This window comes from Cavia porcellus, unplaced genomic scaffold (genome assembly GCF_034190915.1).
Source record: "Cavia porcellus strain 051 isolate PalLab524CR breed Dunkin Hartley unplaced genomic scaffold, mCavPor4.1 scaffold_49, whole genome shotgun sequence".
In the NCBI taxonomy this organism is placed as follows: domain Eukaryota; kingdom Metazoa; phylum Chordata; class Mammalia; order Rodentia; family Caviidae; genus Cavia; species Cavia porcellus.
Window position 1 is genome coordinate 3,116,421 of NW_026947532.1, and position 26,240 is coordinate 3,142,660.

The window sequence follows — 26,240 nt, forward strand, 5'->3', positions numbered from 1 at the left end:
TTTTTTTTTTTTTTGGTCTTTTTTGAGATGGAGTCTCGCTATGCAGTTCAGGCTGGTCTTGAGCTCACTTTGTATCCCAGGCAGGTCTTCAACTCACAACGATCCTCCCCCCTCAGCCTTCTGAGTGCTGGGATTACGGGTGTGAGCCACCATGCCCAGCTCAATATGCACTTTCTTGTTTTGAGTATGTATGCTTGTAAATGTTAATAAGGTCACTTTTTACTATTATAAATAAAGATGAGAATATTGAAGACTAAATTAAGGAGCACCTGTAGTTTTTGTTTGTTTGCTTTTTTAATCAACCAAATTGAAATTGTTTCTCTGTCCTTTTTGGTGCCTGGTTTTGAATGACCTCGTGGCCACATCCCTCCACATGCTTGTGACGGTTTTTTGGAGCATGGGCAAATGCTGCTGGCTGTCTGGATAGCCTGGAGCATCCTTCTGCTCCTCGGCGTTGGCATCTCACCTTATGTTTTATTGGGGCCCCTGTTTCACAGTGCAGAAGATAAGAGGGTGTGCTGTCCTTTTGTGGCAACTCATCTGTTATGTCTGTTCACATTTTTAAAAATGAGTTTGACTGGGGCTGAGGATTTAGCTCAGTGGCATAAGCGCCTGCCTTGCAAGCAGGCAGTCATGAGTTCGATTCCCGGTACCGATAAAAAAGGAAAAAGGGGGCTGGGGATTTAGCTCAGCGGCATAAGCGCCTGCCTTGCAAGCAGGCAGTCGTGAGTTCGATCCCTGGTACCGATAAAAATGAAAAAGACAAAAAAAAAAAAAAAAAAAAGGAAAAAAAAAAAGTTTGACACTGACAGGTCTCTGACTGCATCACTGATTTCAGCTAAGTTCCAGAAGTGTAACTAGGGATTTATCCTAGTCATCAGAGGTTTCCCAGCTCCTCTCAAGGGACAGTTGGGAGAGAGGTCAATTGTGAGCGACATAGCCTGCCTGTCTGCCTGGACACGTAACTGACCGTGTGTTATACATAAAATGTGTTCTGTCTTTTGGTGGCCCTAGTGTTCAGAAGCAAAGTATTCCTGTGTTGCTGGAAGGCAGAGATGCCCTCGTGCGGTCCCAGACCGGCTCAGGTCAGTCACTGTTTAACTCTGCCCTTCCTCTTGTGGCACGAGGCCTCTGGTCATTTGGTAGCTCGGAGGCTGGCGTCTGGGGCAGTGGTGGCTGTTTGTCTTGTGTTGGGGAAGCTGTGCTTGCTTCTGACAAGAGTCTTGAGTTTATTCATGTGTTGGGAGGCATGTGTTGGTTGGCAAGTGGTACTGCGGTCAGAGTGAGCAGCACTTGGGTGGCTTCCGCTTTTATTTCTCCAGAACCCGTTTCATGGTTTTGCCACACCCACTGTCCATGGCCACAGTTGCCCATGTCCATTCTGCTTGGGATGACCATATCTGGTACCATGCTGCTTGGATACAGTCATGGTGTTGGAGATGGAACTCTTGTCTGTCTGGACTGCTCCTCCAGTCCTCGTGGGCTCTCCTATGTCCTCAGTCAGGGCAGCTGTTGTCCACTCCTGCTGGCCCAGGCATGTGGAGGGGGTGGAGACCCAGAGCTGCTGCCTTCCTGCGGGTTCCTTCTCTGGATGCTGGCTCTGGAGTTCACTGCAGAGGACATGTAATTAACCACCAGAATTTGTCAGAGAAGTTAAAAGGGGCTCAGAGAGGAATTTTCCAGGTCCTACACACAATGGAGGAGCATTTGTGTAGCTCAGTAAGTGTAGCCGCCTCAGCTGCTGGGTTTGATAAGGGGGCGGAAGCCATGTGGTCTTTAGAAGCACTGAGTTTGCAAAGCAGGATGAACTATGGCAGAGCAGGGGCCCCTTTCACCGTTTGCATCCAGGGATGCAGTTTACCTTCTCGACTTTGGGGCTTCGTAAGGAAAACAGACCATGTCCCATTTAACTGCTCTTGCCCTCTTTTAAAAGGTAAAACGCTTGCCTATTGCATCCCTATGGTCCAGTCCCTTCAAGCAACGAAGTCAAAAATACAGGTGAGTGTGAAGTGTGTCTGCCACTGTCCATGATGGGTCAGGGCCGTCCAGCTGAAGCTTGGTGGTCATTGCGGGACCGAGAGCATGTCTGTTTGGCATCGTTCCTCCGTCTCCCTTTATTTCATGTGTTCCATAAGCATGCTACATTGAAGACTGCCTGGTGCGGGACAGAACAGGTACAGTGGTAAGAATGCCACGGAACACGTGTGACATGCTTTCCGTGTGCCAGGTGGCGTGCTGGCCAATGCTCTGCCCCCACCCGGTTGCACTGCTTGATGCCTGTCTTACCAAGGGAGGCAGAGCTCAAGAGAGTGCAACAACCTAGGCCGTGCGGTAAGGTGCCATGGAGCTGGATCGCCACCTGCCTCCTGTTTGGCCCCAAGATCATGCCCCACCGTGCATCTGTGGTGAGGGTTCACGGCTGGCTCCTGTCCTTTTCTCTGTGTCTTCTGCAGTGCCCAGCACTGAGCACCCTAAAGAGTGAATGCTTGGGAGTGGTCTGCAGCTTTCTGTGTAGCATTTTCCTTTGCATCTCTGTTGTAAATCACGTGGCATTAAATTTCAACATCCTGTTCTAAGTTCCAGTGAGCTGCTTACCTGGGGCCAGGAAGGCAGAAGTTCCTATGTGAAACAGTGGCTTTTCGATAGTAGATATAAAAATAAGCACGCAGTTAGTTAGCATTGGGCCGACATAGATGTAACGTTATTTAGAATTTATTTTTAGTCATGAGACACGCTGAATTCATGTTTGGGCCAGAGCGGCCCCGAGAAGGCCAGGTAACCATTGTGCAAGTGGGCTTTGGCCTCGCCCCACCGAGCCCAGAGTCACTGAAGTCGAGAGGAAGTGGGAGGATGGGAAATAGGACAAAGAGTGGGTGTAGAGACAGAGGGGCCGGTGGGTGCCGTTCTCTCAGTGTGGGCATGCATCAGGCTCCCCGATAGGTGAATGACAAAGTGCAGAGTATTTGCCGTCCCTGGACTAAAGCATCCGCAAGCCCACAGTGGTTTTGAGTGCAGACATAAACAGGAAGGAAGGAAACCCTTCCTCCAAAGGAAAGTGGAAGTGGTGCACCTGGAAGAGCACTGTGTGGTTGACCAGCACCTGTAAGTGTTTCAGGCCCAGACCCTCACCAGCAGGTGATGGCAAGAAGGTTTGTGTCGCGTCCGAGTAGCGCCACTCGAGTGCCTCGTAATGAAGGCGGGAAGGACAGGATTTCAGCAGGCTGAGACGTGTCACCACGGTCTCCTCCTGAGGTGGGGATGTCGCTTCAGTGGTTTTCTTGCCAAAAATACGTAATTGGATTGTAATCACAAGGAGGCACCAGACAAACTGAAGCAGAGGGACAAAGTAGCTAGCCCGTGTCTCTCAGAAGCATCAAGGTTGTGCCTGAAGGCCAGCCCAGCTTGAGAGTGTGCTTTTGGATTGGGTCGCAGTCTTAGTGATGAAATCTGAGTGAGGCCTTTAAAGCAATGGGGGCACACCAGTACTAATTCCAGGTTAGGAGTTGTACTATCTTGGTTTTTTTTTGGTACCGGGGATGGAACTCATGACTTAGTGCTTGCCAGGCAGGCGTTCACACCACTGAGCTAAACCCCCAACCCCAATTGTATTATCTTTTTGGTGATCGATAACAGGGAGAAACTGGGAGGATGTGTGAGAATCCCTCGGACTATTTTTGCAGTGCTTTGTAAGTCTGAAGCTTAACACATTTTAGATAAAAATTTGATTAAAACATTTTTAAGATCAGCTAAAAAGAAACCCTACCTAATCATCCCGATGATACCACCCCGTGTGGCCATTAGAGGTGCATTTCTTCAAATCACTGCTAGGGAGCTTGAGCCTGTGTTCCTGCCATACTCACTGAAGAAAAGCAGCTTTCAGACTGCTCTGTAATTCGTTTCCGGAACAGTAACCTGGTATTTGTGTGGGCAGCAGATGAGAAGGACACCAGCAAACCCTTAGTACTGGGTTTCTCTGAGGTAGGAGAGCACAGAACTTTGTCTCCTGAACGTAAGGTAGCCTGTTCGTTTTTCTCCTTGCAAAGCAGTCCACAGTGAGGTGCTGTGTGCGCAGTGCTTAGCGCTGTCCTGGGCTCATGGTCCGTGAAGAGGAGATGTGGGTTGTACAGCTGTGTCATAGACGGGCAGCTGAGGGCCGGCGATTAGATGGCACACATGGTGTGCTGGGAGCCTTTCTCAGACTGTGGGCCTGAGTGTAATTTTCTTCCTCACGCTGGGGCTGAGCCCTGGGCCTGGTGCACGCTGAGCACCCGCTCTGTCCCCATACTGGCTCCAGGCCTGAGGGGAACGGGTCAGTCTCTTCCCTGTCTGCCTCCGTGTTGGCCCTTGGCGTGAGGACACTGCAGTGTGGAGACGGGGAGGGGCCGGGCTGTGCCTGGGACCCATTAGAGTTGGTGTCCACACATGGCCTTCAGGACCAGCAAGCCGTGTGGCTTTTTATTTGGGCAGACATTTTTGAATATCACTAAGATTCTTCTAGAGTGAAATGTTGCATAGAAAGTTTTGCAAGCCCCCATTTAATTCACCTATTTCAAATCAGATGCAGTTCAGTCCCTTGGAATTCATTGTGAAATGATTTGACATGTAAAAAACTTCTCTGGAGTCAGCAGCAAATCCAAGAGGCATCCAGGGGTTCTCACATCCCCTTGGTGATGAAATGAGAAGGGGCTGCTCCTCCGAGTTCGTGTGGCGCACTTGCTGTGGCTCTGATTTGTGCCATCCCATCCATCGGCTTCTTGTACTCGTGCCCTGAGCGGAATTGATTTCCCTTTCTTCTGCTCTGTAGTAACACCTTTAAAATGTCAGAACCTCCTAGCGTCACACGGTGGCATGTTAATCCTGTTGTACTAGCGTGTTTACAGTTCCCAGCCTGGGCTCCAGCGTCGTCTTGCAAAGCTGATGCTGGGTACGGACTGCTCGGGTTTGAATTCTAAATCCTGTCTCCTTGTGGGTAAACGTTTCCCGTGCACAACACGAAGGCCGTACTTGTAATTGAATTTGCTGCTCAATCTGCCTTTAGCTTTTGCGCAGATACCGTTTTGGATGACTCACTCGGCACCCCTGAGAGCCTCTGCTGTCTCGCACCATTGACTCGGCCTTCACCAGATTGCTTTGGTTTAGCGGCACCTCAGTTGGTATCACCGTCATCCAGATGTAAGGTGTCTGGAGAGTGGGGTGTGTAAGGTGAGGGCAAAGTCACCCTACACCACCTTCCCCTCAGGGCAGGCACAGTGTGCTGCTGAGACCCAGGTTTGTGGCCACCAGTCTCTGGTGTCTCCTCCCAGGGATGGTCTTTGCATATCAGATGTGAGTCTGTGTGCTTCCTTTGAAGCCTCTTGGTTGTTTTCCTGTTTGGTGTACTACTAAGGCATTTGTATGCTGTCCTGTGCCTTCATTTCTGTTCCTTTATTTTTAGGGGTGCCATCTCCTCAGTACTATATAGAGCATGTCTTTGTGGTGGCTGCCTAGTATTCCATTATGGGTATACATCTTATTACTGAGTCATTCCCTTGAAGGGTGGTGGAATTTACAATGTGCCCATCATTTTGCTCCAGATGAGGCTATTACAGATATGCTCTACAGTCTGTAAAATGTTCCACAGTTTCTGTGTGTATGTGTGTGCTTACAGGAAGAGTCCCTCTAAGTGGAATTTGCATTTCCATTTTGGTGTCTAAGGCTGGAGTCATCTTTCTTTGAGGTGTGATCTTTCTGTGTTGTCCAGGCCGGCCTCGAACTCATGCCCTTCCTGCTTCAGCCTGCTGAGGAGCTGGACCTGCAGTCGTGCCTGCTATGGCCAGCTCAGGCTTGGTCTCGGAAGCGCTGCCCTAGCGCTCACTCCCGGTGCACTCTGCTGGTCTCGTCCGCCCCTCCGATGGGGATCTGCTGTAATTTCAGTCTGAGTTTCCTTGGGAAATAAAACTGACACCCTCTCATGGGTGTCAGAGCCATATTCTGAATTTGAATTTTCATAAATTAGCTGTTTAGGACCTTTCTCTTTTTCTCTGTTTGAGTTGCTAACACTTTGACTTACAGGGTTTCTTTATTAAAAAAATTAGCGTTTTTTTCTTAGGTGTGGCATATTTTTTTCCTGTGTTCATTTGACTCTTGGGTTTTGGGGGCATGTGTTTCTATTCTGAGATTCTACATTTTTATGTACTAAGTATATCAGAGGCTTATGGTATCTGAGCTTTAGATTATCTAAACAAACAAACAAAAAAAGGCCAACCAATTCCAGCTTTATTTTCTGTTTTGTTTTCCTCAAAGAATTTCTGAGTGATTGGCCTGTTCTCTGTGGATACACAGTGAAATGACCCTTGCACTGTTTTCCCGCAGGGTGTGCTTGTTTGTCTGTCTGTGTGGTGGTACTACAGATTGAAGTCAGGACCTTGTCACTGAGCTGCGTCTTTAGCTCTGTTATTTTTTGAGACATGGTCTTTCTAAATTACAGTTCTCAAACTTTTGATCTTCCTGCTTCAGCCTACTGGGGAAGTTGGGCTATAGGTTTGTGCTGCTCCCACCCCCAGCCTCTTTCTGTCATTGATTGTATTCTAGGCACTACTTGGTATACTCTCTGTGCACTAGTTTTTGGGTTGGTTAACTTTGGTTTCTGAGACAAGCTCTTGCTCTGTAGTGCAGGCTGGCCTTGCACACTCCGTGTAGCCGAAGCTGGCCTCGAACTTGCAGCAATTCTCCTGTCTCAGTCTCCCAAGTGCTGGGATTATAGACATGTGCCCCATGCCTAGTTTACAAGTTATTTTTTAAACTATTGTAGCTTTAAATTACTTTAACATCTGGTAGGTTTTTTAATGAAAGTTTGATTACTTTTGCATTTATTTTCCCATGGTTTACTTTGGAACCATCTTGTCTGATATATGCATTATGTGCATGCTTATGTGGACACACGTCTCTGATGTTTTGTTGGAACTGCGTGGCCCTTACAAATTTATTTAGGAGAGGATTGATTACACTATTGAATATTTTTATCCAAGAATAGGGTCTGTCCAGTTATTCAGATTGTTTTTTATGTCTCTCAGAGGTGTATAAATTTTTCTAAATATAGGTTTTGTGCATTTTTGCTTCTGTTCTTTTTTTTGTCTTTTTCGGTACCAAGGATCGAACTCAGGATTGCCTGCTTGCAAGGCAGGCGCTTATGCCACTGAGCTAAATCCCCAGCCCCGGTTTTATGCATTTTTAATTGGGGGGGGGTCCCAGGGATCAAACTCATGACCTCGTGTTTGTCAAGCAGGCACTTACACCTCTGAGCTAAACCCCCCTGGCCCCCGAGGTTTAACTTACATTTTTTATCTTTTTTGTTGCCATTGTAAATGTGAGATTTCTCCTTCCATTGTGTTTTCTAACTTTCTATATTGGAAGGCTGTTTTAATATTAGCACATAAATTCTGTGGTTTTTGTATTCAGTATATGAAATAACTGATTTACAATAACTTTTAGTTGATTCTCAAAAGTTTTACTTTGTAAAATAGAATGACCTCATCTGTTAATAATGGCAACATGGCCTCCTTCCAGCCTGCGGGTCCTGTGGGTTTGTGCAGTTATGCAGGCCGCGCCTGCCAGAGCAGTGTTGTGTGCCGATGGGCAGTGTGCTGGTGATGCCCGGCGGGCTGCTTTTCCCTACCGTCTATCTGGAGGTCAAGTTTGTCAGGCTGCTCATGGTGTCTCCTTCCTCTGTTGACAGCGCAGCGATGGCCCGTACGCCCTGGTGCTGGTGCCGACGAGAGAGGTAAGAGGCTGAGTGTGAAGCGGGCGCCACAGTGGGACCCTGGTGACTTCAAAGCCACTTTGCCGTTGTCCTTCCTGCATGAACAACTGCAGACTACTTTCCTTTGCGTGGGACCTTCCTGGTTCCTTCAAGGACAGAAATTCAAATGTTCTTTGAAAACCTAAATACAGAAAAGTACTTCCTTGCTATCTAAAGATCAGTGATATTATTAAACCTCTGTCCCTTTATGGTTTGGTTTGATTTGGTTTTTGGCATCTGGGATCTAACTCATGACCTTGTGCTTGCCAGGCAGGTGCTTACACCACTGAGCTAAATCCCTGGCCCCTAAACCTCTGTCTGTCCCTTTAAAAAGAGTTAAAATCATCATATTTTGGGGGGTTTTTTCTTTAAAACTTAATTTGAAAATAAAAACAACTCTGAAAATTAAATTTTTTTTTTAAAAGAAGATACTGCTAGTAAAATGTTTATTCCTGGAAGTGAAGCTTGTCGATGCAGTCTATCTAAGCTCAGTGGAAATCTCTTCTGCTTCATCTAGGTTACCTGCCTACAGGACAATTCAAGGTTAGGATGCCCATTTCCTGTGTCAGATGCAGTTTCAGCTCAGCCCTGTGCTCAGGCTGCAGGGCCCAAGTCGGTGCAGCAAAGAACTACGCCAGCCTCACCCGCAAACTGTCACACCCCAGGAGAGTCAGTGCAGGCTCTTTAAATGGTGGTGGAAAGTTAGCACCTACGTTACGTTTCACTTTCTCTGGTTTCCCTCGAGTGCTGTTCTGCTTTTGTTTTTGTAAACTTAAGAGTGACTGCCTGTCAGTCTTTAGATACACGGACATGGCCTTAAGACACAGCAAATCACCTTGAAGCGAGGTCCCCAACAGCTAGCATGTTGCATCACTGTCCTAGGGCATCCCTTTGTTCGTGTTAAGTTCTGTCTCTTTCTAAGAGGGCCAGATTTATGTTAGCTTAGTTTCATCTTCCATCTTTCTGCACTGTAGATTTGAACTTCTCTATGTGATGCTCTGGGAATTTGAGCCAGCAGAGGGAGCACAAAACATTGCACATGTCTAAGAAATGGATGTGATGTGTCTACCCTCACTTCCCAGGCTAACAGGTTGCACAGCCAGTTTCAGAACAAGGTAGATTTCCAGAGCAGGTTCTGTATGTAGATATTTTCTCCTTAAATCTTAACTTGAGGTTCAGGTTTGGATCCTAATCTCTATACATGACTTTTTCAAAAAAGGGGAGTCGGGGGATGAGACCATATTCATATCCTTAACTTCTTAATGTTTTCAGCTGGCTCTCCAAAGCTTTGACACTATCCAGAAACTGCTTAAGGTAAGACAAGCCATGAGCTCAGTTTTATCTTTTTTTCTGACAGTTTGAGGAAAAATTAATATATAGTCTTCATTTTCAAAGAGAGAGGACTTTCAGCTACTTCTTTCTTTCCTGGACATCTCTGCCTTCTATAGGTGTAGTTTGCAGGTTTTACTGAACTAAACCTCAGTGACCATTGATTTCCAGCTTAGCTAACCCAGCTGTGTCTCTCACAACTGACAGTTCCGTGGTCTGTTCATCAGAGCCACTAGCAAGCAGCATAGCGACTCACGGGACCACCCGCAGGTGAGCCAGTGGACAGCTATGAAGAGCTTCAGTTGGGCTTTGTCCAGGAGAGAAGAGAGAGAAGGCCCGAGGCTCAGGGCTGGCCACTCCACCAAACAAGACCATGAGTTACTGGGTCCTTTGTTTGACCAGGGGTAGAGAGTAGGAGACAGTTGTCTGGGCTCTGCCTTAACCCCCAGCCAAAGGCAGCAGTGGTACTGGGCTTTGTTCTGAGTCTGATTCCATGGGGAAAGGTAGAGGCACTGCTTGACTCACTTAAGAAGCTCACACTGGCCCCCCACAGCATTGGAAGCGAGTTACATAGCCATGATCAAGTTAGTGCTTTCACCTGAGCATAGAGTGCCCACAAGCTGTTTGTGTACAGGAACGGGCGAGACCAGCACATTCCTCTGGCCTGACTTGCTCGAGAGCTAGAATTTAGACTCGACAGACTCTGCGCACGCGCGCATGTGTGCACACACACGTGCACAGGCAGGGGTGCCTTACGTTGGTTTCGGTCTGCTGTTTTCCTGTAGCCATTCACCTGGATTGTTCCTGGAGTGTTGATGGGTGGAGAGAAGAGAAAATCAGAAAAAGCCAGGTAGGGGTGGCTGCTGTTTATTCTCTGGAATGTGTCCCATCCTATCAGCAAGAGTTGCTCCTCGCGACTGGCAAGAGCCTTGTCACTCACTGTGCCTCCTGACCCTTGCAGAGGGGTGGATCAGGTGTCCAGTCAGTGCTGACCAGCCTGCACACAGGTCCCTTCTGGTGTGGTGGGTGCAGTGCTGTTCCCTTCATAACTCCTGTCCACCAGGCACTCTGCAGCGTGCCACTTATAACCAGTCCCCTGGCTGTGACTCCCTTCTGTGCACACTAGGAGCTTAGCGACTTGTTTTCCACCCACATAACAGGGAAAACGGCAGTGGCACAAAGAGCACAGAAGGATCTCTTTCACATTCAGGCAGTCCAGCTGGGAGCCGAGGAAGGAGATGGAGTTCCATCCCACTGAGCAGCTTAGTGACACAGTCTCAAAATAAAAATGGCCGGGGCTGGAGCTCAGCGTGAAGACCGGGACTCAATCCTCAGTACCACAGAAAAGAGGGGGAACGTCCCATTGCTGAAGAACATAGGTGCATGGCCAAATGATACTGAAAAGCAAACGAGACAGTGTGGCCAACTGGCGGCTGTGTTTGCCGCTGTAGAATAATGGGAGTGTGGTGGTTTGGGTGTGAGACGTTAAACTCTGCATGCTCTGTGGGCAAAACAGAGACTGCTTCATGGACGTTAACTAGAGTTTGTTGTGGGAAACAAGCATTGTAGCAGTTAGGGCTCATTGGTGTCAAGTAGCTCACTGGGCTAGGAGGTTCCTGGCGCAGGAGCCTTCTAGAACCATCCACATGTCTGGAGCATCCTGGAAGGTCCATTGTCAAATGGAGACTGCTGGTGAAGTGGTTAGGACACCTTGCCGAGTAGTGGCGTTAGGACTGGGCCGTAATCTTGGGTGCGTTCTGTCAATGTGGGCGGCCTGCATGCCCTTTACCTCCTTGCCATCGTGTCGCACCCCATGTGCAGGGCGTGCATCTGTGTCCTCTGCCCCTTTCATGTGTTTTCAGTTGCCATGGCCCTGTTCGGTTTGCTCTCTCTTAAGACACATAATTTTAAACAGACTCCGCAAAGGAATAAATATCCTCATCTCAACTCCTGGACGGCTGGTGGATCATATAAAATCCACGAAGAACATTCATTTTAGCCGGATTCAGTGGCTGGTGTTGGATGAGGCCGACAGGTGAGCCCCAGGCTGGCAGTGGGGGAATTGGGGAGGTCTGCATGTCTGTGTCGGCGGCAGCGTCGGTGGCCTGTGGTAGTGCCCCCCCGACTCATCCCCCATTCTTCTCTCACAACCTCAGAATCTTGGATTTGGGTTTTGAGAAGGATCTCACTGTGATCCTCAATGCTGTAAACGCCGAGGGCCAGAAGCGGCAGAACGTCTTGCTGTCGGCCACACTTACGGAAAGTGAGTGACAGGGAAGGGTGGCCTGGGGGCAGGGGGGTATCTCCAGAGGACTGTTCTTCCCACTCACCCGATCTCCCTGGGCTGCTGTGTGCCCAGACCTAGGGAGGGGAGGAAGGGCAGCTGCCACTGGCCCGGAAGTTCATGAGGTTTTGCTGGAGTTGCAGCTGGGAAACTGGGGCTCTTGCTGTTTCCCAAGTGCATTTTTGAGAGTAATCATTCTGACTTTTACTTGACTAAAAATACCTATTCTTTAGCTCTTTCTTCAGGAGCGAAATTCTTACTTCTCTTGGTAGGAAAACTAAGGTTTGGGAAAAAAATCGCACCACTTTATCAGAGCCGCCCTGTAGACTGAGTCTTTGTATGGACAATAGAGCGCCTTCGTGGCCTCTGCTGGGCCACACTGTGATGTGCCCAGGCCAGGTGCCATGTGTGCTGCTGGCCAACCCTTCCTAAAGTACCTTAAGAAGGAGCTGTAAGAGACGGCCCCTGGAGGGGCTCATTAGCTCTAGAGACTCATGGTGTACCGTGACCTGGTACAGGGAAGGCCTGCAGCAAGAAAGTTTGGAAAAGGAGCTGCCTGAGCAAGCGCCTTTTCTAGTGTGGTGGTGCCACCATGCACTGTCCCTGTGGGTGTCTCCATAGCAGGAGTTTGAAGCAGGCGCTAGCACGAATGGGTTGTTAGGCTGGGTTCTGCCCCCGCAGTGTGGCAGGAGGGCAGATCATTGCTGGGACTTTCTTAAAAGCCTGGGTCGATGCCGTGGGGACACGCAGATGGGACCAATTTCCTTTGTCCTTTTTTTTTTCATCCAAGGTGTGACACGGTTAGCAGATATCAGTTTACACAATCCAGTCAGCATTTCTGTGGTGGACAGAAGCCATGACCAGTCTATCCCAAAGGGCAGAGCGGCCCAGGACCCTGGTCCTCCACAGACTGGCAGCAGGCTGGACAGCTTCGCCATACCAGAGAGTCTTGAGCAGCACGTGACATTGGTCCCCAGCAAACTGCGGCTGGTCTGCCTAGCGGCCTTCATCCTGCAGAAATGCAAGGTAGGACAGTGGCCTGGCATGGCCGCCCAGGGAAGAAGCACCTGTCCTATTTGTGTCAGGCAGCGGTGGCGGTACCATGAAAAATGAAGCTCAATTTTCTACCTTATCTCTGAGCTTGCAGATGCAGACTTTAACAAGCATCCTCTCAGTCAGGGCCCAAGGGTTGATACAGACTCCGAGGCTGGTGACCACTCTTAACACTGCACCTGAAATTAACCAAAACTACCTTTCCTGGGACAGACATTAGGGTATTGGGGCAGAAACACACACGATGTGAGGCTAACGTAGGAGCTTGTGCTCAAGTTCTTAAAGTCCTCATATCTGTGTCCGCTTGGCAGTGGGAAGCTGGAGTAAGCTATGGGGCCGCGGGACAGGTAGTGAGATTTATTGCCCCTGTAAGGTCGGTTAGGCAGGTGAGCAGATGAGAGAGACAGAGCCCAGGGGCAGCTGCGCCCTGCAGTCTGCCTGTGCGAGGTTAGAGCTCTGTCCTTGGCCTTGCCCCTCTGCTCTCTGGAACAGATCAGCAGTGCTGTTTTTAAAGTTAACGTGCAGCACTGTCATTTAGGGCCAGCCTAAGCACACACCGTGCCTGTTTCCCTTCCCTGTAGTTTGAGAAGGACCAGAAGGTGATCGTCTTTTTCTCCAGCTGCGAGCTGGTGGAGTTCCACTACAACCTCTTCCTCCAGACCCTACAGAGCCTCACGGGGGCCCCTGCCTCGGGGCCGGTGCCATCTGCCTCCGTGGGATTAAAATTCCTGCGGCTGCACGGCAACATGGAACAGGAGGTGAGCCCCAGCCCACCCCACCCTGGGTGCCCTGGAACTGGCTTCGCTGGCACTGATGGGGTCCCCTGAGCTGGGGGCATGTGGGCAAGGGAGGGCCTGTCACCCCCGGTGCTCTTGCTCCAGCCTGTCTCTGCCACCTGAGAGTGCTCAGGGCCAGCTTGGCCTGTGCCTTCCTCAGCCAGCTGTTCGGGCAACAGAGTACCACTAAGGAGCTGGCACCAGGGAAGGGTTTTGCCTTTTTAGTACCCAGTGTGTAATTAGGGCTTGATGTCTTCAAATTAAGAGCATTAATGGAGCTAAATTGTGGGTCCCATATGGTACTGCTGAGCGTGGCTGCTGTCATTGTCAACAAGACACAGCGCTGCGCTTTGCACACCTCGGGCCGAGAGCGGGATGCACACCAGAGGCCTTGCCCGTCCTCCTGCAAGGCGAGGCTCTGCCCTTCCCTGCATTAGCGACTTCCCCTCTACTGCTCTTCATGAGGCCACACGTTTGGGGAGCCAGGGTAGAGCAAGGGACTGCAGTGTACTCACAAGTCAGGGAAGGTGGGAAGGGAAGAACAGGATGGACGGCGTGGAGCCATCCTGTCCTCAAGGAGAGGTCACCAGCAGCTTCAGAAATCAGGGTGGACAGCAGCCAGGAATCAGCAGGACAGATCGGCGCCAGCTTAAACATTGTGATGTCGTGTAAGCTTCAAGATGCATTGACGTTCGCCCGTGGCCTTAGACACATACAGCCTTTTTCCTCTCTCTCTTTTGTTAAATAATAAGGATATGAAGGCCCAGAAAAGTGACCTTGCTCAAGGTTACTCATGGACACAGCTTTTACTGCTAGGTGATACTGAAGTCCCTGAGTAGCCAAGACCTTGGGACAGTTTATAAACTGTTGGGTTTTTTTACTTTTAGCTCTCTGATTCAGTCAGGCATATTAGTTTTACTCTTTATTGCCAGTTTTGGTTTGGGGTTTTGTTTTAAAGTTTTTCATCCTCAGGGTCAGTACTCACCAGGCATTCTGCAGGGTCAGGCTGAGGATACTGATAAGGATATGGAACTGGGAGACTGGGAATTGTAACAGGTTGAACAAAAGATCCGTTCATTGAGTGATTTCAGACCACATAGCCATGTCTTCACCACAGGGTGGGGGAGTCTGGCATGCAGCTCATAGCTGTGTTCCCAATCACAAACTGCCTGTGTTCTAGGCTTGGCTCTGTCCTATGCTGGCCGTGTGACCCCAGATAAGTGTTTAACTTTTCTGTGTCTCTAAAGTGGGAATGATAGTACCGTTTACTTCATGGAATTATGTCAATTCATTGAGGTAATGCAGATGAACCACTTAGACCAAGGAAACACTTAACCGAAGACAAAATAAATAAAGCTCTTGAAGTCGTAGGGCATGCAGGCAAGGACTTCCTGAACAGAACAGTTCCACAGAGGTGCTACCGAGAATCCACAGGTGGGGTTATATCAAGTTAAAAAGCGCACATGGGGTGGGAGGAAAAAAAAAAAAAAAGCTTCTGCACAACAGAAGAAACAACTGGTCAGTGAAGGGTCAGCCACAGAATAGGGGAAAAGTCTGGCCTGCTATTCCTCAGACCGAGGACTAATACATAGACTGTATGAAGAACTCAGAAAATTAGACCCTTCAGGGTAAAAGACTCACTTAGAAGATGGACAACAGACCTGAAAACACTTCTCAGAAGTATAGATGGGCCAGCCACTGTAGAGCTCAGTGTGGAGGGCCCTTAAAAAGCTGCAGTGAGAAGTCCATCGGACCTAGTCACTTCCCCTCTAGGTACCTTCCCCGTAAGTGGAAGACATCATATCACAGTGACCCGTGCATCCCCACCTTTGTAGCGAACAGGTCAGTCTCGCTAGCCAAGTCTTGGGAGGGGAGGGGCCTTCTGCCCGCAGCAGATGGGTGGGTGGTAGAGCACTACTCTCCATAAAATAGGCGAGTCTTTTGTAGGAAAACAGGTGCACCTTGAGGCCATAACGGTGAGTGAAATAGACACACAGAATACTGCAGTTTCTCTGACATGAGACACCGAAAGTGTAAATAAGGGCAAAATAAGAGATAGGTAATGGGAAGTAAGGAGCTAGATCTTTTTCAGATGGGAAGAGGGCCAGAGATGGAGGGAGATGGGAAAGGGATGGGAACTAACTCAGATGCATGTGGAGGTGGCCCAGCTGCCCAGGAAGAGTGTAAGCACTGTGTGCTGCAGAGCGAGCCAGTAACACAGCACAGCACTCAGTTTCGGGCCTGTAGCACAGTGCTCAGCGGGCTTCTTGTGCTGTTACTATTGTCTTCACATTTTGTTCAAGAACCATTTAGCACACTGGTTTTTGGGGGGTTTTTTGTTGTTGTTGTTGTTGTTTTCTTCCTGAGACAGAGTGTTGCTCTGTTGTCTGGGCTGGCCTTGCTGTGTAACCCAGGCTGACCTCGAATTCACTGTAGTCCTCCTGCTTCAGCCTCCTGAGTGCTGCGATTACAGATGGGAACTACTGCACCTGGCTAGTTTAGCTGTTTTTATAGCTGAAACAATTAGTGTTTTATTCCTGCTCCGTTTATACACAGCCTGCACAGCGTCCTGTGAGCTGGGCAGGAGGCAGTGCTGTCCTTGCCTCTTTTCTTTGTGTCATGGTCGCATGTCCCATTCTAGACCAAGTCGAAGCCATCCCAGTTGCCCCTTCCTGGCCTGTCACCCTGGTCACAGCCCATAGGACCTGAGTGTGGGACTGGCATGATCCCAGACGAGTTCAGCCTTGGAGAGGCTGCTAGATGCAGGTGCTGCCCAGTTCCAAATACAGCATTCCGATCTTCAAGGCTCTTAAGAGAGCTTCTGATTTTAATTTGACTCCACAGTCAATAAAAAGTATGCCTTTGTTGCTAAGGACCGCAGCTGAGGGGATGGAGCTGTGCTCCTTGGGTTTAGTATCAGCCCTGCCTTCCCTGCCTGTGTGACCCTTAGGCAAGGTTCCCAACCTCTATGCCTCCTTCAGGGTCTGTGTGAGTGTTGGAGGTCCAGTCCGAGGGATGTGCTGGACAGCGCCAATGTCGCTGCACCTCTATGCAGAGCTCTAATGAGGTGCGCCCTGGCATCCAGGCACAGATAGAGCAGTTCCTGCGACAGAGCAGGGTCAAGCCCACTGTGGTGGTTCAGCAGCCGTGCCAGCACTAAAGGGAGCCATCACTTTTCCTTCCAAATTTTCCGTGATTTGGTTCTGTTGCTAACCGGTAGGTGCAGCCAGGGACCTGGAGCACAGTGGCTGCGGCGCACTCTGGGGCAGCCTTGTGTGAGTGGGTGCTGAGGCCCTAAGATGCTCTCCCCTATTTATCCAGCAGACCCATCCTCAGGGACTCAGCCCAAGGGGATGCTGAGAGCGTGCATGGCAGTTTTTCAGCACAGATGTCTGCACAGCACCGATTGTGACAGTGAGAAACTGCAGACAGCTCAGTTGCCAGTGACAGGATTTTGGTCACATCGGGGATGGTGCAGCCCTTCAGCAGAACCATTTTGCCCTGTGAGGTGCTGTGGTCTTTGAATATTTATGCCCTGAGCAAATAATCAGATTGGATGGAGACATAAGAGCACAGCTCTGTGCTGGGCATGGTGGCCCATGCCTGTAATCCCAGCACTCAGGAGGCTGAGACAGGAGGATCACTGTACGTTTGAGATCAACCTGGGCTACGCAGTGAGTTCAAACCCACTGTACACTGCAAACCAAGAGGCTATCTTTAAAAAAAAAATCAAAAATCATTAGCTTTGCACAGAAGCAGTATTGTAGCCAGCAAGGATTATCTGAGGTGCAGTTATTGCTAACTGAACATTTTAAAGCCGTATGCTTAGTTGTATTATGCATAGAAGGGGCACTTGAGTAATTTACAGTACTGCTGGTAGTGGGGTTTGCACCTAGTGATGGAATGAATGTTTTTCCCTTCAAATCAAGTAGAATTTTTCTACACTTACAAGACATATTTAAGTGAATGTTTTATTTTGTAGGGCAGTGTTTTAAAATTGCCCTATAGGGGTGTTTGGTCTTTCTTTGTTCCTCTGGAGCGCTGCCAGGAGAATGTGCTAGGGTGAAATCTGTCAGGAACTCACACGTAGAACGTGTGGCCTTCGGCATTCCCTGCTCTGGTCAGTGACCTTGGGCAGGCAGCGCTCACCCTGGCAAGGGCTCACTGAAGCTCTGCCTCTGTCAGTCTCAGAGGTCCAACCTTGGTAATGCAGAGTCTTAGCAGACATGTCCACTTCTTGCTCTTTCCTGGGGAGCCCCTCTGCCTAAAAATGGAGCAATGGGAAAGTGTGGAGGTTATGGAAATCTAAGATGCGTTGCTGGGATTTAACTTGGTGTTTGTAAGGTTCTTTTTTCCTTGTCTTTGTAGGAAAGAACAGCAGTGTTTCAGGAATTCTCATATTCCAAAACAGGCGTCCTTCTCTGCACGGTACGTATCCCTCTGCGCTGAGTGATGGTGACCTTTGGGAACACAGGCTGTCTCCTGACAGGTTGTCCTGTGGCTAGCCCCTGGAGAGTGGCAGCACCAAGGCCTCTCGCTCGGTGTGGCTGGGGGCTCTGCACCTCTGGCTTGTCATCACCTGACTGTGCCACAGATAGCTGACTACAGAAGACTTGGCGATTTGCTCACTAATAGTGGCAGCTGTTAGTCTGAAAATGTGTGAATCTTGGTGATTTCTAGCCACCAGAAACTTGTAAATTATAGCTATCGGGAGTAATTAGAGCTGAGAAAGTCTTTCCCCAGCAAAGTGCCTCTGCTCGCCCTCTTAAAGGGAAATAGATGCACACGGGCAGATTTTGTTCGCTGTTGTTGAAAACCATCATTTGCCCTAGGATTCCCAGGACCAGTTTGTCCAGCCTCAGTCAGCGCGGCCCAGTGCTGCCTCTCACAGTGCTGTGCTGACCTTTTCAGTGAGTGTCTTTTCTGCTCTTTTGAGATTGAAAACTACACCTTTGTGTCTCTCCTCTCCCCGTACCTCCTGCTCTCCCCAGATTAAAATGCCTTCTCTGCTTGTGCTGTCTTGGGGACGTAGCCGGAGTCCCCTGTGGTTATTGGAGAAGTCCCCGTTTACACAGGAATGAAATTGTACTATAAATTTAGTAAATTCAGTGAATGGGCTGGGTAAAGACAGATTTGCATCTAGTTATTTGAACGCCTCATTTAGCATAGTTGCTTTTTAGGAACTCCTTACCGTTCAGTTTTAAAGGTAAGAGAGATAGTTTTCTCTCTACGAGTTTGTAGGTGCATGCAGGGGTGTGTGTGTGTGTGTGTGCACGCATGCATGTGCGTGTGCTCCTTTACACAAAGATCTGCTTGGAAACCAGCTTATGCTCATGTTTTCACGCGTCTGTTCTCATACACACCTGGCGGTGGCTCCAGGGACCCCCATCCTTCCAACCTCCTGAGGAGTCTGACTGGCGCTTCCGTTGATGGAGCCAGCCTGCAAGGCAGATGCTCGTGCTCTGTAAATGTTCTATCTGATCTATAAATGTAAATGTTCTATCTATCTGCATCGTGTGGGCACTAACATCAATCTGGGGGCTCCCGTTTCCCTGTCCTTCTCCCTGCACCTGCCCATGGGACCACCCTTGAGCCCGGCGGGACCCTCTTACTGTTCCTCAGATGCGTCTTTCTGGCCTTGGTTTTGACACAGGCTCTGCCTTCTGTCTGGAAAAGCCCCCAGTCCCAGCTGTGGCCAGCCCCTGCTTAGACCACAGCCTCAACTTCACTGCTTCAGAAAACGCGCCCGAGTTTCTCTCAGTAATGCCTCTCACACCTGGTCTAGGTATGAGAAGCTCCATGCGAACAAGGACCGTGAAGTGTTCTCAGTTCCATCCCAGCCTCTAACACAGGGGGCACACGGGGCACTTGGTGTTGTGACTATTTAGTGGGTACCCGGATGGGCCCCCAGGGTCTCAAGGCCAAGAAATGCTTGATGTGTGCATGTCCTGAAGACAGGGAGAAGTGGAAATTAACACACTCATCCACGGGGCGCTTTTTCATCCAAATGGTGTTGTCTGAAGAGTGAATGTTACAGATTGCATTGAAGCAGCAGTAGGGACCTCCATGTTGAGATTCAGGTACTTTTTCTTTGTCCATTAAAATGCTAGGTTTGGAGGCTGGGGATTTAGCTCAGCGGCATAAGCGCCTGCCTTGCAAGCAGGCAGTCGTGAGTTCGATCCCTGGTACCGATAAAAACGAAAAAGACCAAAAAAAAAAAAAAATGCTAGGTTTATGCCTGGGCGATTGTTGCATTTCTGGTATGGAGACATTCCCATGCTTTGCAGCATGTAAAGGCGTGTAGTGTCAGAGAAAGCTCCAGATATCTAAAGCTCAATATATGTTACTTCCACATACCTCTGCATGGAAGAGAAAACATTCCTTCTACAATATAACTCACAGTAGGGTCCGAGGCACATGATCGCTTTCCGGTTCTGTCCAGCTGGTGTCTGCAGGATGTGGCATCAGCTAGACAAAGGACACCATTGTCCTGCCACAGCACAGTACCCCCAGGCCCCTGGTGCAGAGCAAACTCTCCTTTGCCCACCCTCTGGTTTCCCTAAATTCTTCGGGTCGTAGCTTCGGCCTGTCCCCATCAGTTCAGTGCACAGACAGCCACCACAGTGGTGCATCCTCTTCACCTGCAGAGTGACAGAGAGGACCTGGTTGGGGCTGGCTCCTGGCTTTCCAGGCCAGGCTCGGGGCCCGTTCCCAGTGATGAGAGGTTCTCTTCTCGCTCACAGAGATGCTGTTGCTTCTGCCGTAGTCGGGTGCTTTTGCTTGACATGTTTGGTGTCTGAGAGGCGCGGGGTGGTGAGGTGTGCGCACTGTGATAGATGGTGCTGGGTAGGGAGGGATGCTGTCACCGCTCCTCATGAGCAGCCTGTTGCGTGCCAGGCCATCCGAGCACTCTCCAGGAGCTGCCTTGGTGTTAATGAGGAACGAGGGCCGTATTAGGGCCAGGCAGATGGATATCTGGCTTCTTGATAAAGGGGCTTGGTGTTAATTGTTACGCAGGGATTGTCCCCTCTGTGCCGTCCATGCCTTTGCCATTTTAATTTATCATTCCAGGGTCCTCTTACAAAGCCAGAGAAGGCTGCAGGTCTTTGTGAAAATTTGTAAATTGTTCTGAACCTACACAGAACAGCACAGTACCACTGGGTCCTTCACTGATTGAACCCCCACTTCCTTCCATCTAGGAGCAGCTAAGGGTGTGTGAGTGTTTATGTGTTCATGCTGATTAAAAGCACCCTAAAAGCAAAGGCCTGTGTAATTCATCCCAGGACCAGGCCCACAGTGCAGGAGCAGCTATTCAGTAGTGTGGGTCTGTCTCGAGGTGAGCTTAGGGGGTCAGGGCAGGAGACCCCTTTGTGAAAGACGAGCCTCCACACATTGGTGATATAACTTTGTGTCCTCTGGAAAATCAGATCCACAGACGAGCCAGATTGTGGGGGAGTAGGGAGAAGTAATTCGAAAGTCCAAGGCACCCTTTCCCAAATGAATTAAATGCTTACCCAAGCTGAAGGAAAGAACGTGGTCTGTTAGGCCATGCTGTGGTGACCCACCACTAAGGAGAAATACCACTGGGCGGCTGAAGACCCCTGTGTTACAGCTAAGCTAGGCTTTCTCCCTCCTTGGTTGTTGCTGAACAAATAGAAATGTGTGACCTTTCCCCAGGACAGAGAGGCCCGACTCCCCCAGGGTCTGCTGGCCGAGCAGCCCTGGCAGTGAGCAGAGCTCGCTCACACAGGCTGTGTCTCTCTCAGGGGACGGACTTATGTGTCCTGCTCTGCGTAGTCTCTGTCTCTCTGTCTGTCTCTGTCTCTGTTTCTGTCTCTCTCGCTTGAAGCACTGTTATGTCTGTGCAGTTCTTAATTTCCTCTCCTCCCGGGGAATTTCCACCATGCCAGGCAGCCAGGACACAAAGGCCCGAGGCTCTGAGGGTCACAGGAATGTCAGCCCAGCGCCTGCTCCAGTGCAGGCTTCTGGCTTTCCTCAGGGCGTGCCTTTCAGGTACAGTTCGTCTCCCCGTTTTACTCTGCTGGTGTTAATGGGCAGACATTTGGAGATTGTTTGCTGTTTACTCCGCTACGCTAACTCATGTTGCCAGTTTCTTGGCGGCTCCAGCCAGGAGCGCTCAGCTCTGACAGCTTCTGAGCGCTCGCTCTCCTCCTCTGATTACGCAGCCCAATCTGTCACCCGGACAACAGGGGCCTGTACCCTGCTGATGGCTTTCCACACACGGCAATAATGACTCTTGGCAGGCCGGGAAGGCGTCAGAGGCCAGTTTGCTGCGTCCCCTCTCAGAAAGTCGCAGCCCCCTCTCCCTGTTCGTAAAAGCACTTTGTGAGGTTCTTGGGTAAATAAATGAGTCATTTTAATCCAACTGACAGGCTGGCACCTGAGCAAGCTGCCTTCCATCTGTACTCCTGGGTCTCATGGAGGCAGCCAGTTGTCAAGCCCAGGGCCTGCAAGGCCTTGCTGGGGAGTGTCTTTCAGAACTGACTTTAGTGATTCCTTTGCCCTAATGAGATTAAAGGAGTAGGCTGGGCTGCGTCGGTGCGGAAGTTCTAGGATCAGGCAGAGAACCAAAGCCTTTGTGCATCCTGGCAGGTCCTGTTCCTGTGGATGAGCACAGCCAGCTCAGGCATCTCTGGGGCCGCTTGCCCAGAGGCCGATGAGTGGTGGGGCAGGAGGAAAGGGGCGCTGACAACGCCATGATAATTTAAGGCCAGAGACACTCGGGTTTCGGGTCTTAGTGCATTTTCAGCATACAGGGTCTCACCTGCTTAGCACAATGACCTTGTGCGGCGAGGGGCAGTTTGCAGCCTTCCTGCAGGCCACCCACGGGAGCTCAGAGCCAACTGGGTTCTGTCTGCCCTGCTGCCTCGCCACTGTGTTCCTTCCTCTCTCCCTAATAGATGGGGCAGGAAGAAGTGCTGTCCCTGAGCTGTGGCTGGCGCTGTCTGGGCAAGAGAAAGTGAGGAGGAGAGGCAGAGCTGGCTGTCAGGGAGGCTGTGCCTGCCTGAGGGGTGCAGACTGGAGGACAGGGTCACAGCCTGGTGACCCTCGGACATCATGTTCCCGCATGCTTAGACTCAGTGAGTTTCACAGATGACACACGCTGTTTCATCTGTTTCCTGGTTGACTTTGCTCAACGAGGCGCCTTACGTGTATTACAGAGCCTGTCTATAGCCCAGGCAGCCCTTTGTCTTCATAGGCCTGCCGCCCAAAGCACTCAGGTCATCTGGGTCACTTCTCAGCAGGGACCTAGCGGATGGAGGGAGGAAGGGATCAGCTTTCCTAATGACCCAACTGTGCCCGGTGTACGAAGCCAGTCCCACTCACCTGGGCAGACTGTACTCTAAGACTGTATTCTCAGAGCCATCAGCCCCCTAGGTGCTTCCCGGGTAGCTGACGTGGACTGCGCTCACACGCAACAAGCATGGCCTAGCATGGCTCACAGGAGGCCGGGGTTTCCTCTGGCCTCTCACGAGTGCTGTCAGGACCTTGGCCCAGGGTAAAGGGAGGGTGCTCCTTACAGAACTGGGCCTGAGCTTATGTCTGAGAAAAGCTGTGGATGTACAGATCCTTCAGGGTTAAAGCAGTTGGAAGAGGCTGCACTGCAGAATTTCTCAGCTGCAGAGTGGAAGGAAGGAACAGTAGACCCAGAAAGCCACCCTTTGCAGCCACCAGAGGCACCACTAGAGTCCAGGCCCCATAGCGAGACATGTTAGGAACATTCAGGGGTTCCAGTCTCATCTCCCTGGTTATTTACCATTACAAAGAAGAAAGGCACCTTCGCAGTGGAAGCTGATGGACACTACTGCAGTGACCAAGCCTGGTCACCCCTCAGGACAAGCTGCAGCGTGCAGCCTTGGCATGCATCCCAGCCTAAGGTTGCACTCCTGCCAGGATGCAGGTAGACAAATGCAGAGTGTGGGTGCTTCCTTCAGACTCCTGGACTCTTCAAAAATGGTGGCCACCAAGAAGCTAGGGAGTTCATGAAGAGGCAAGGGTGCTATTCCAGCTTCGGGAATTTTGGCTGAAGAAATAAAATCATTTGTTTTCTTTAGAGCCAGTCAGGGAGGCTGAGGCAGGAGGATTGCCGTGGAGTTTGAGGCCAGACTGGGCTACTAAGTGAGTTCAAGACCAGCCTGAACTACATAGCGAGACCCAGTCTCAAAAAGCGGGGGAAATATGCCAGCTAGTTTGGGGCACACACCAGTAATCCAGGCTACTTGGGAGACCAAGGCAGTAGAGTTACAAGTTCTAGGCCAGCCTGCGGGCAGCTTGGAGAGACCCTGCCTCCGAGTAAAATAAAAAGAACTGGGGGTGTGGCCAAGTGGTAGAGAACTTGCCTGGCATGCACAGGACCCTGGAGTTGAGTGGTTTTCTTTGCTTTGTTTTGTTTTGGTTTTTGGCAGCTCACTGAAGGCAGTCTGGCTCTCTCTCCGCTCTCCCTGTTTCTTCCTTCCCCCAAAGGTAACTTTCTGTAAGCTTTGGGGATTTTTCTGCCGTGGTTGCTTTTGGAAAATAAGCAAATCTCTTTTATTTCCTCGGTGCACTAAGCATACGACACACTTGGACTATCTCCTGGAGGGTCTCCAAGTCAGAACACAGACCTTGTCCTTGTCACAGATGCGATGCTATTACATGGTGCACAGCAGCTTTGCCCCAGGGCTGGCTGAGGAGCCTCACTACCCGTCCCTTACAGCTCCGCCAGCGCCCCTCTTAGCGTGAGACAGCTCTGGATTGAAGGGGAGGTGCAGGGCTGATCTTGCCAAACCAAGTACCCAGCATAGGAGTTTGGGCTGTTCTCTTCTGATGACAGCAGGCAGTATGATCTGTTCTGGCCTTGGAACATAATTAAGGGGTCCTGGGTTTGTGTTTCCTGCTGATTCTTAGCTGGGTGCCCCTGCACAGGTTCCTTGGCCCCACTGAATCTTGGTTTTCTCATCTGACAAATGGAGGCTGATCAGTAGGAGAGGCAGGAAAAATGTTAGGTATAGCACCTGGTGTGAAGTAAGGCCTCAATGAATAGTGACCAGGCACAGTGTTGCCACTGAATGCTGAAGTTGAATTCTGAGTGCCAGTCACTGCTAAGGACTAGGAGATTCCACTGTCTGTCGTACTGCCAGACAGCTGAAAGAGAAAACAACTCTCCATTGCTCTGGAAACGTTTCAGCTAAGTCTTCGCAGCAGTGAGCAGGTTAGCTGCCCCAAATCTAGTGATGGGCGAGGGGGACAGCAGGTCCCTTGGGCCTTCGTGTGCTGGCCCAGGCCACAGCAAGCACTGCGGTCACCGCCACCACCCTTGCCTTTGTTAACCAGCCTTGCCTGCAGGTTGGGGTGGTAATCCCCGGATGCCTGTGTCACAGTGGCTTTTCAGTGGGAGGGTGTAAGACGCGTTCCTCAGAGCTCGTATCTGAACCCGTGACCTGGGTTGTACAAGGGTTCTATTGTACTTTGCCCCAAATCAGAATTCTTCACCGTAATCACAGGCTTCAGTGGCTCCTTGGGCTACCTGAAGTTGAATGTGGGTGGGTGTGTGTGTATGTGTACATTACGTATAAGTGAACCCTCTGAGTTGTGTTAGATGCTGAGCGTACCATGGACCTGCTGCCACCACAGAGTTCACACACTGGGTCCTAACCATACACTTTTTTGTTTTGAAGGACGTTGCAGCGCGGGGCTTAGATCTCCCACAAGTCACATGGATTATCCAGGTAATTTTTTAGTTGTTAAAGTATGAGCTTGAGGCAGGAACATATGATCATGAGCAGATGCACTGGCTTTAAGTAGAATAATTATTATTACCCTCTCGGGTGTTGCCCTGGTAACCAGCCAGCAATCAGCCCTAACTGCACAATTCTCCTGACATCTTTTCTTAACCTAGCCCACCCACCACTACGTCTCAAAAGCCAGGATATGCAGTCACAGGAGAAGGGGAGACTAATTTGTGTCACAAACCAAAGTTTCAACATTCTGAAAATAAGAGGAATTATCTGGGCCCTGGGAGGCCTCATTGTGTCCAGAGGAGATGCTTAGCTGTCCTGAGAGCCGTGTCCGGGAACATTGACCTGCAGGGAGCAGTTACGTTCCTGACAGCATCTTACACATACCTCTAGCCTTAGACGCTTTGCCAGAGGGTACAGGTGTTAGCGCTGGAATCTAGTGGGTTTCATTTTGTTTTCTCTTTGTGCAGTCTATCTGCAGAATGGTATTTTTAAGCCCTTCTGTGTGGGGCTGGAGGACACATGCCCTGTTTACATGAGTCATGGTTTATTCACATTTAGTGCTATTGCATGCCTGTCTCCGGCTAGCAAATCCAAGCTGCTTCTCACAGACGATGACTTTAGGACTAGAGGCACTGTGTCTTCTTTTCTGCTGGCCTCAGAGGAGAGGTTGGGAGTGAGAAGGCAGGCATCATCGTATGGCGCTGGAGGCTGGGCACGGAGCTGATCGAAGAGGGCCCTGCACTGGGACTCCTACTCTGGGGAGCACGCCTGGCTTCCTGTACAGCGTGTTTGCCTGGCCCACTCCTCTGCAGTCTTGTGGCAGTGCAAATGTGTGGTCATTTGATGATAGCATTCCAGCCAACAATAACAAAAATGCTATGCCTAGTCCACTCAGCTGAGAGGACAAGAGCCGGTATCCACCTGCAGGGGCTGGCCCCGCCCCACCCCACCCTGCGTCTCCACTGGCTGGAGGAGTGTTGGACCGGCTGCACAGGCGACTCTGCCAGCGCAGTCTCTGTTCCCTGGCCCTGCTGCTCTGTCTGCCGAGGAAGTAGGCCAAGGTCTCGTGGTTATCTCGGAGAGCTCTGCCCTGCCTGCCTACATTCTCACCTTGCAGTCACCTCTGTGGAAAGATAGGAAAATGAAGAGACCTGTGGAGAAGTAAAATTAAAAAGGAGATATTGGGACAAGATGGTGCCTCGTTTATCTGAAACCTGGCCACTGTTCACATCCGTGTGTCAGCCTTGTTATTTCAATGAGCTGGGAGTTTCAGGGTTGAG

The 26,240-nt window shown here is 50.2% G+C and overlaps 1 protein-coding gene across 8 annotated transcripts in view; it reads left to right on the plus strand.

Annotated features, from left to right (window-relative positions):
• Nucleotides 1-26,240, plus strand: part of Ddx31 (DEAD-box helicase 31) — a 63,880-nt gene that overhangs the window by 7,316 nt on the left and 30,324 nt on the right. For 4 of the 8 annotated variants that reach the window (XR_010045960.1, XR_010045962.1, XM_063244164.1 and 1 more), the window contains exons 5-16: nucleotides 1,015-1,085; nucleotides 1,934-1,998; nucleotides 7,715-7,759; nucleotides 9,050-9,091; nucleotides 9,892-9,956; nucleotides 11,022-11,141; nucleotides 11,263-11,369; nucleotides 12,181-12,416; nucleotides 13,025-13,201; nucleotides 17,588-17,647; nucleotides 18,052-18,129; nucleotides 24,898-24,948. Coding sequence is in view for 5 of the 8 variants with exons in the window: in XM_063244164.1 (XP_063100234.1) it covers nucleotides 1,015-1,085; nucleotides 1,934-1,998; nucleotides 7,715-7,759; nucleotides 9,050-9,091; nucleotides 9,892-9,956; nucleotides 11,022-11,141; nucleotides 11,263-11,369; nucleotides 12,181-12,416; nucleotides 13,025-13,201; nucleotides 17,588-17,647; nucleotides 18,052-18,129; nucleotides 24,898-24,948 (1,117 nt within the window). In the remaining 3 variants the exon portion in view is untranslated. Of the gene's footprint in view, nucleotides 1-1,014; nucleotides 1,086-1,933; nucleotides 1,999-7,714; nucleotides 7,760-9,049; nucleotides 9,092-9,891; nucleotides 9,957-11,021; nucleotides 11,142-11,262; nucleotides 11,370-12,180; nucleotides 12,417-13,024; nucleotides 13,202-17,587; nucleotides 17,648-18,051; nucleotides 18,130-22,140; nucleotides 22,321-24,897; nucleotides 24,949-26,240 lie in introns of all 8 variants that reach the window. The other 4 variants (XR_010045963.1, XM_063244163.1, XM_003470922.5 and 1 more) reach the window with 4 other exon arrangements.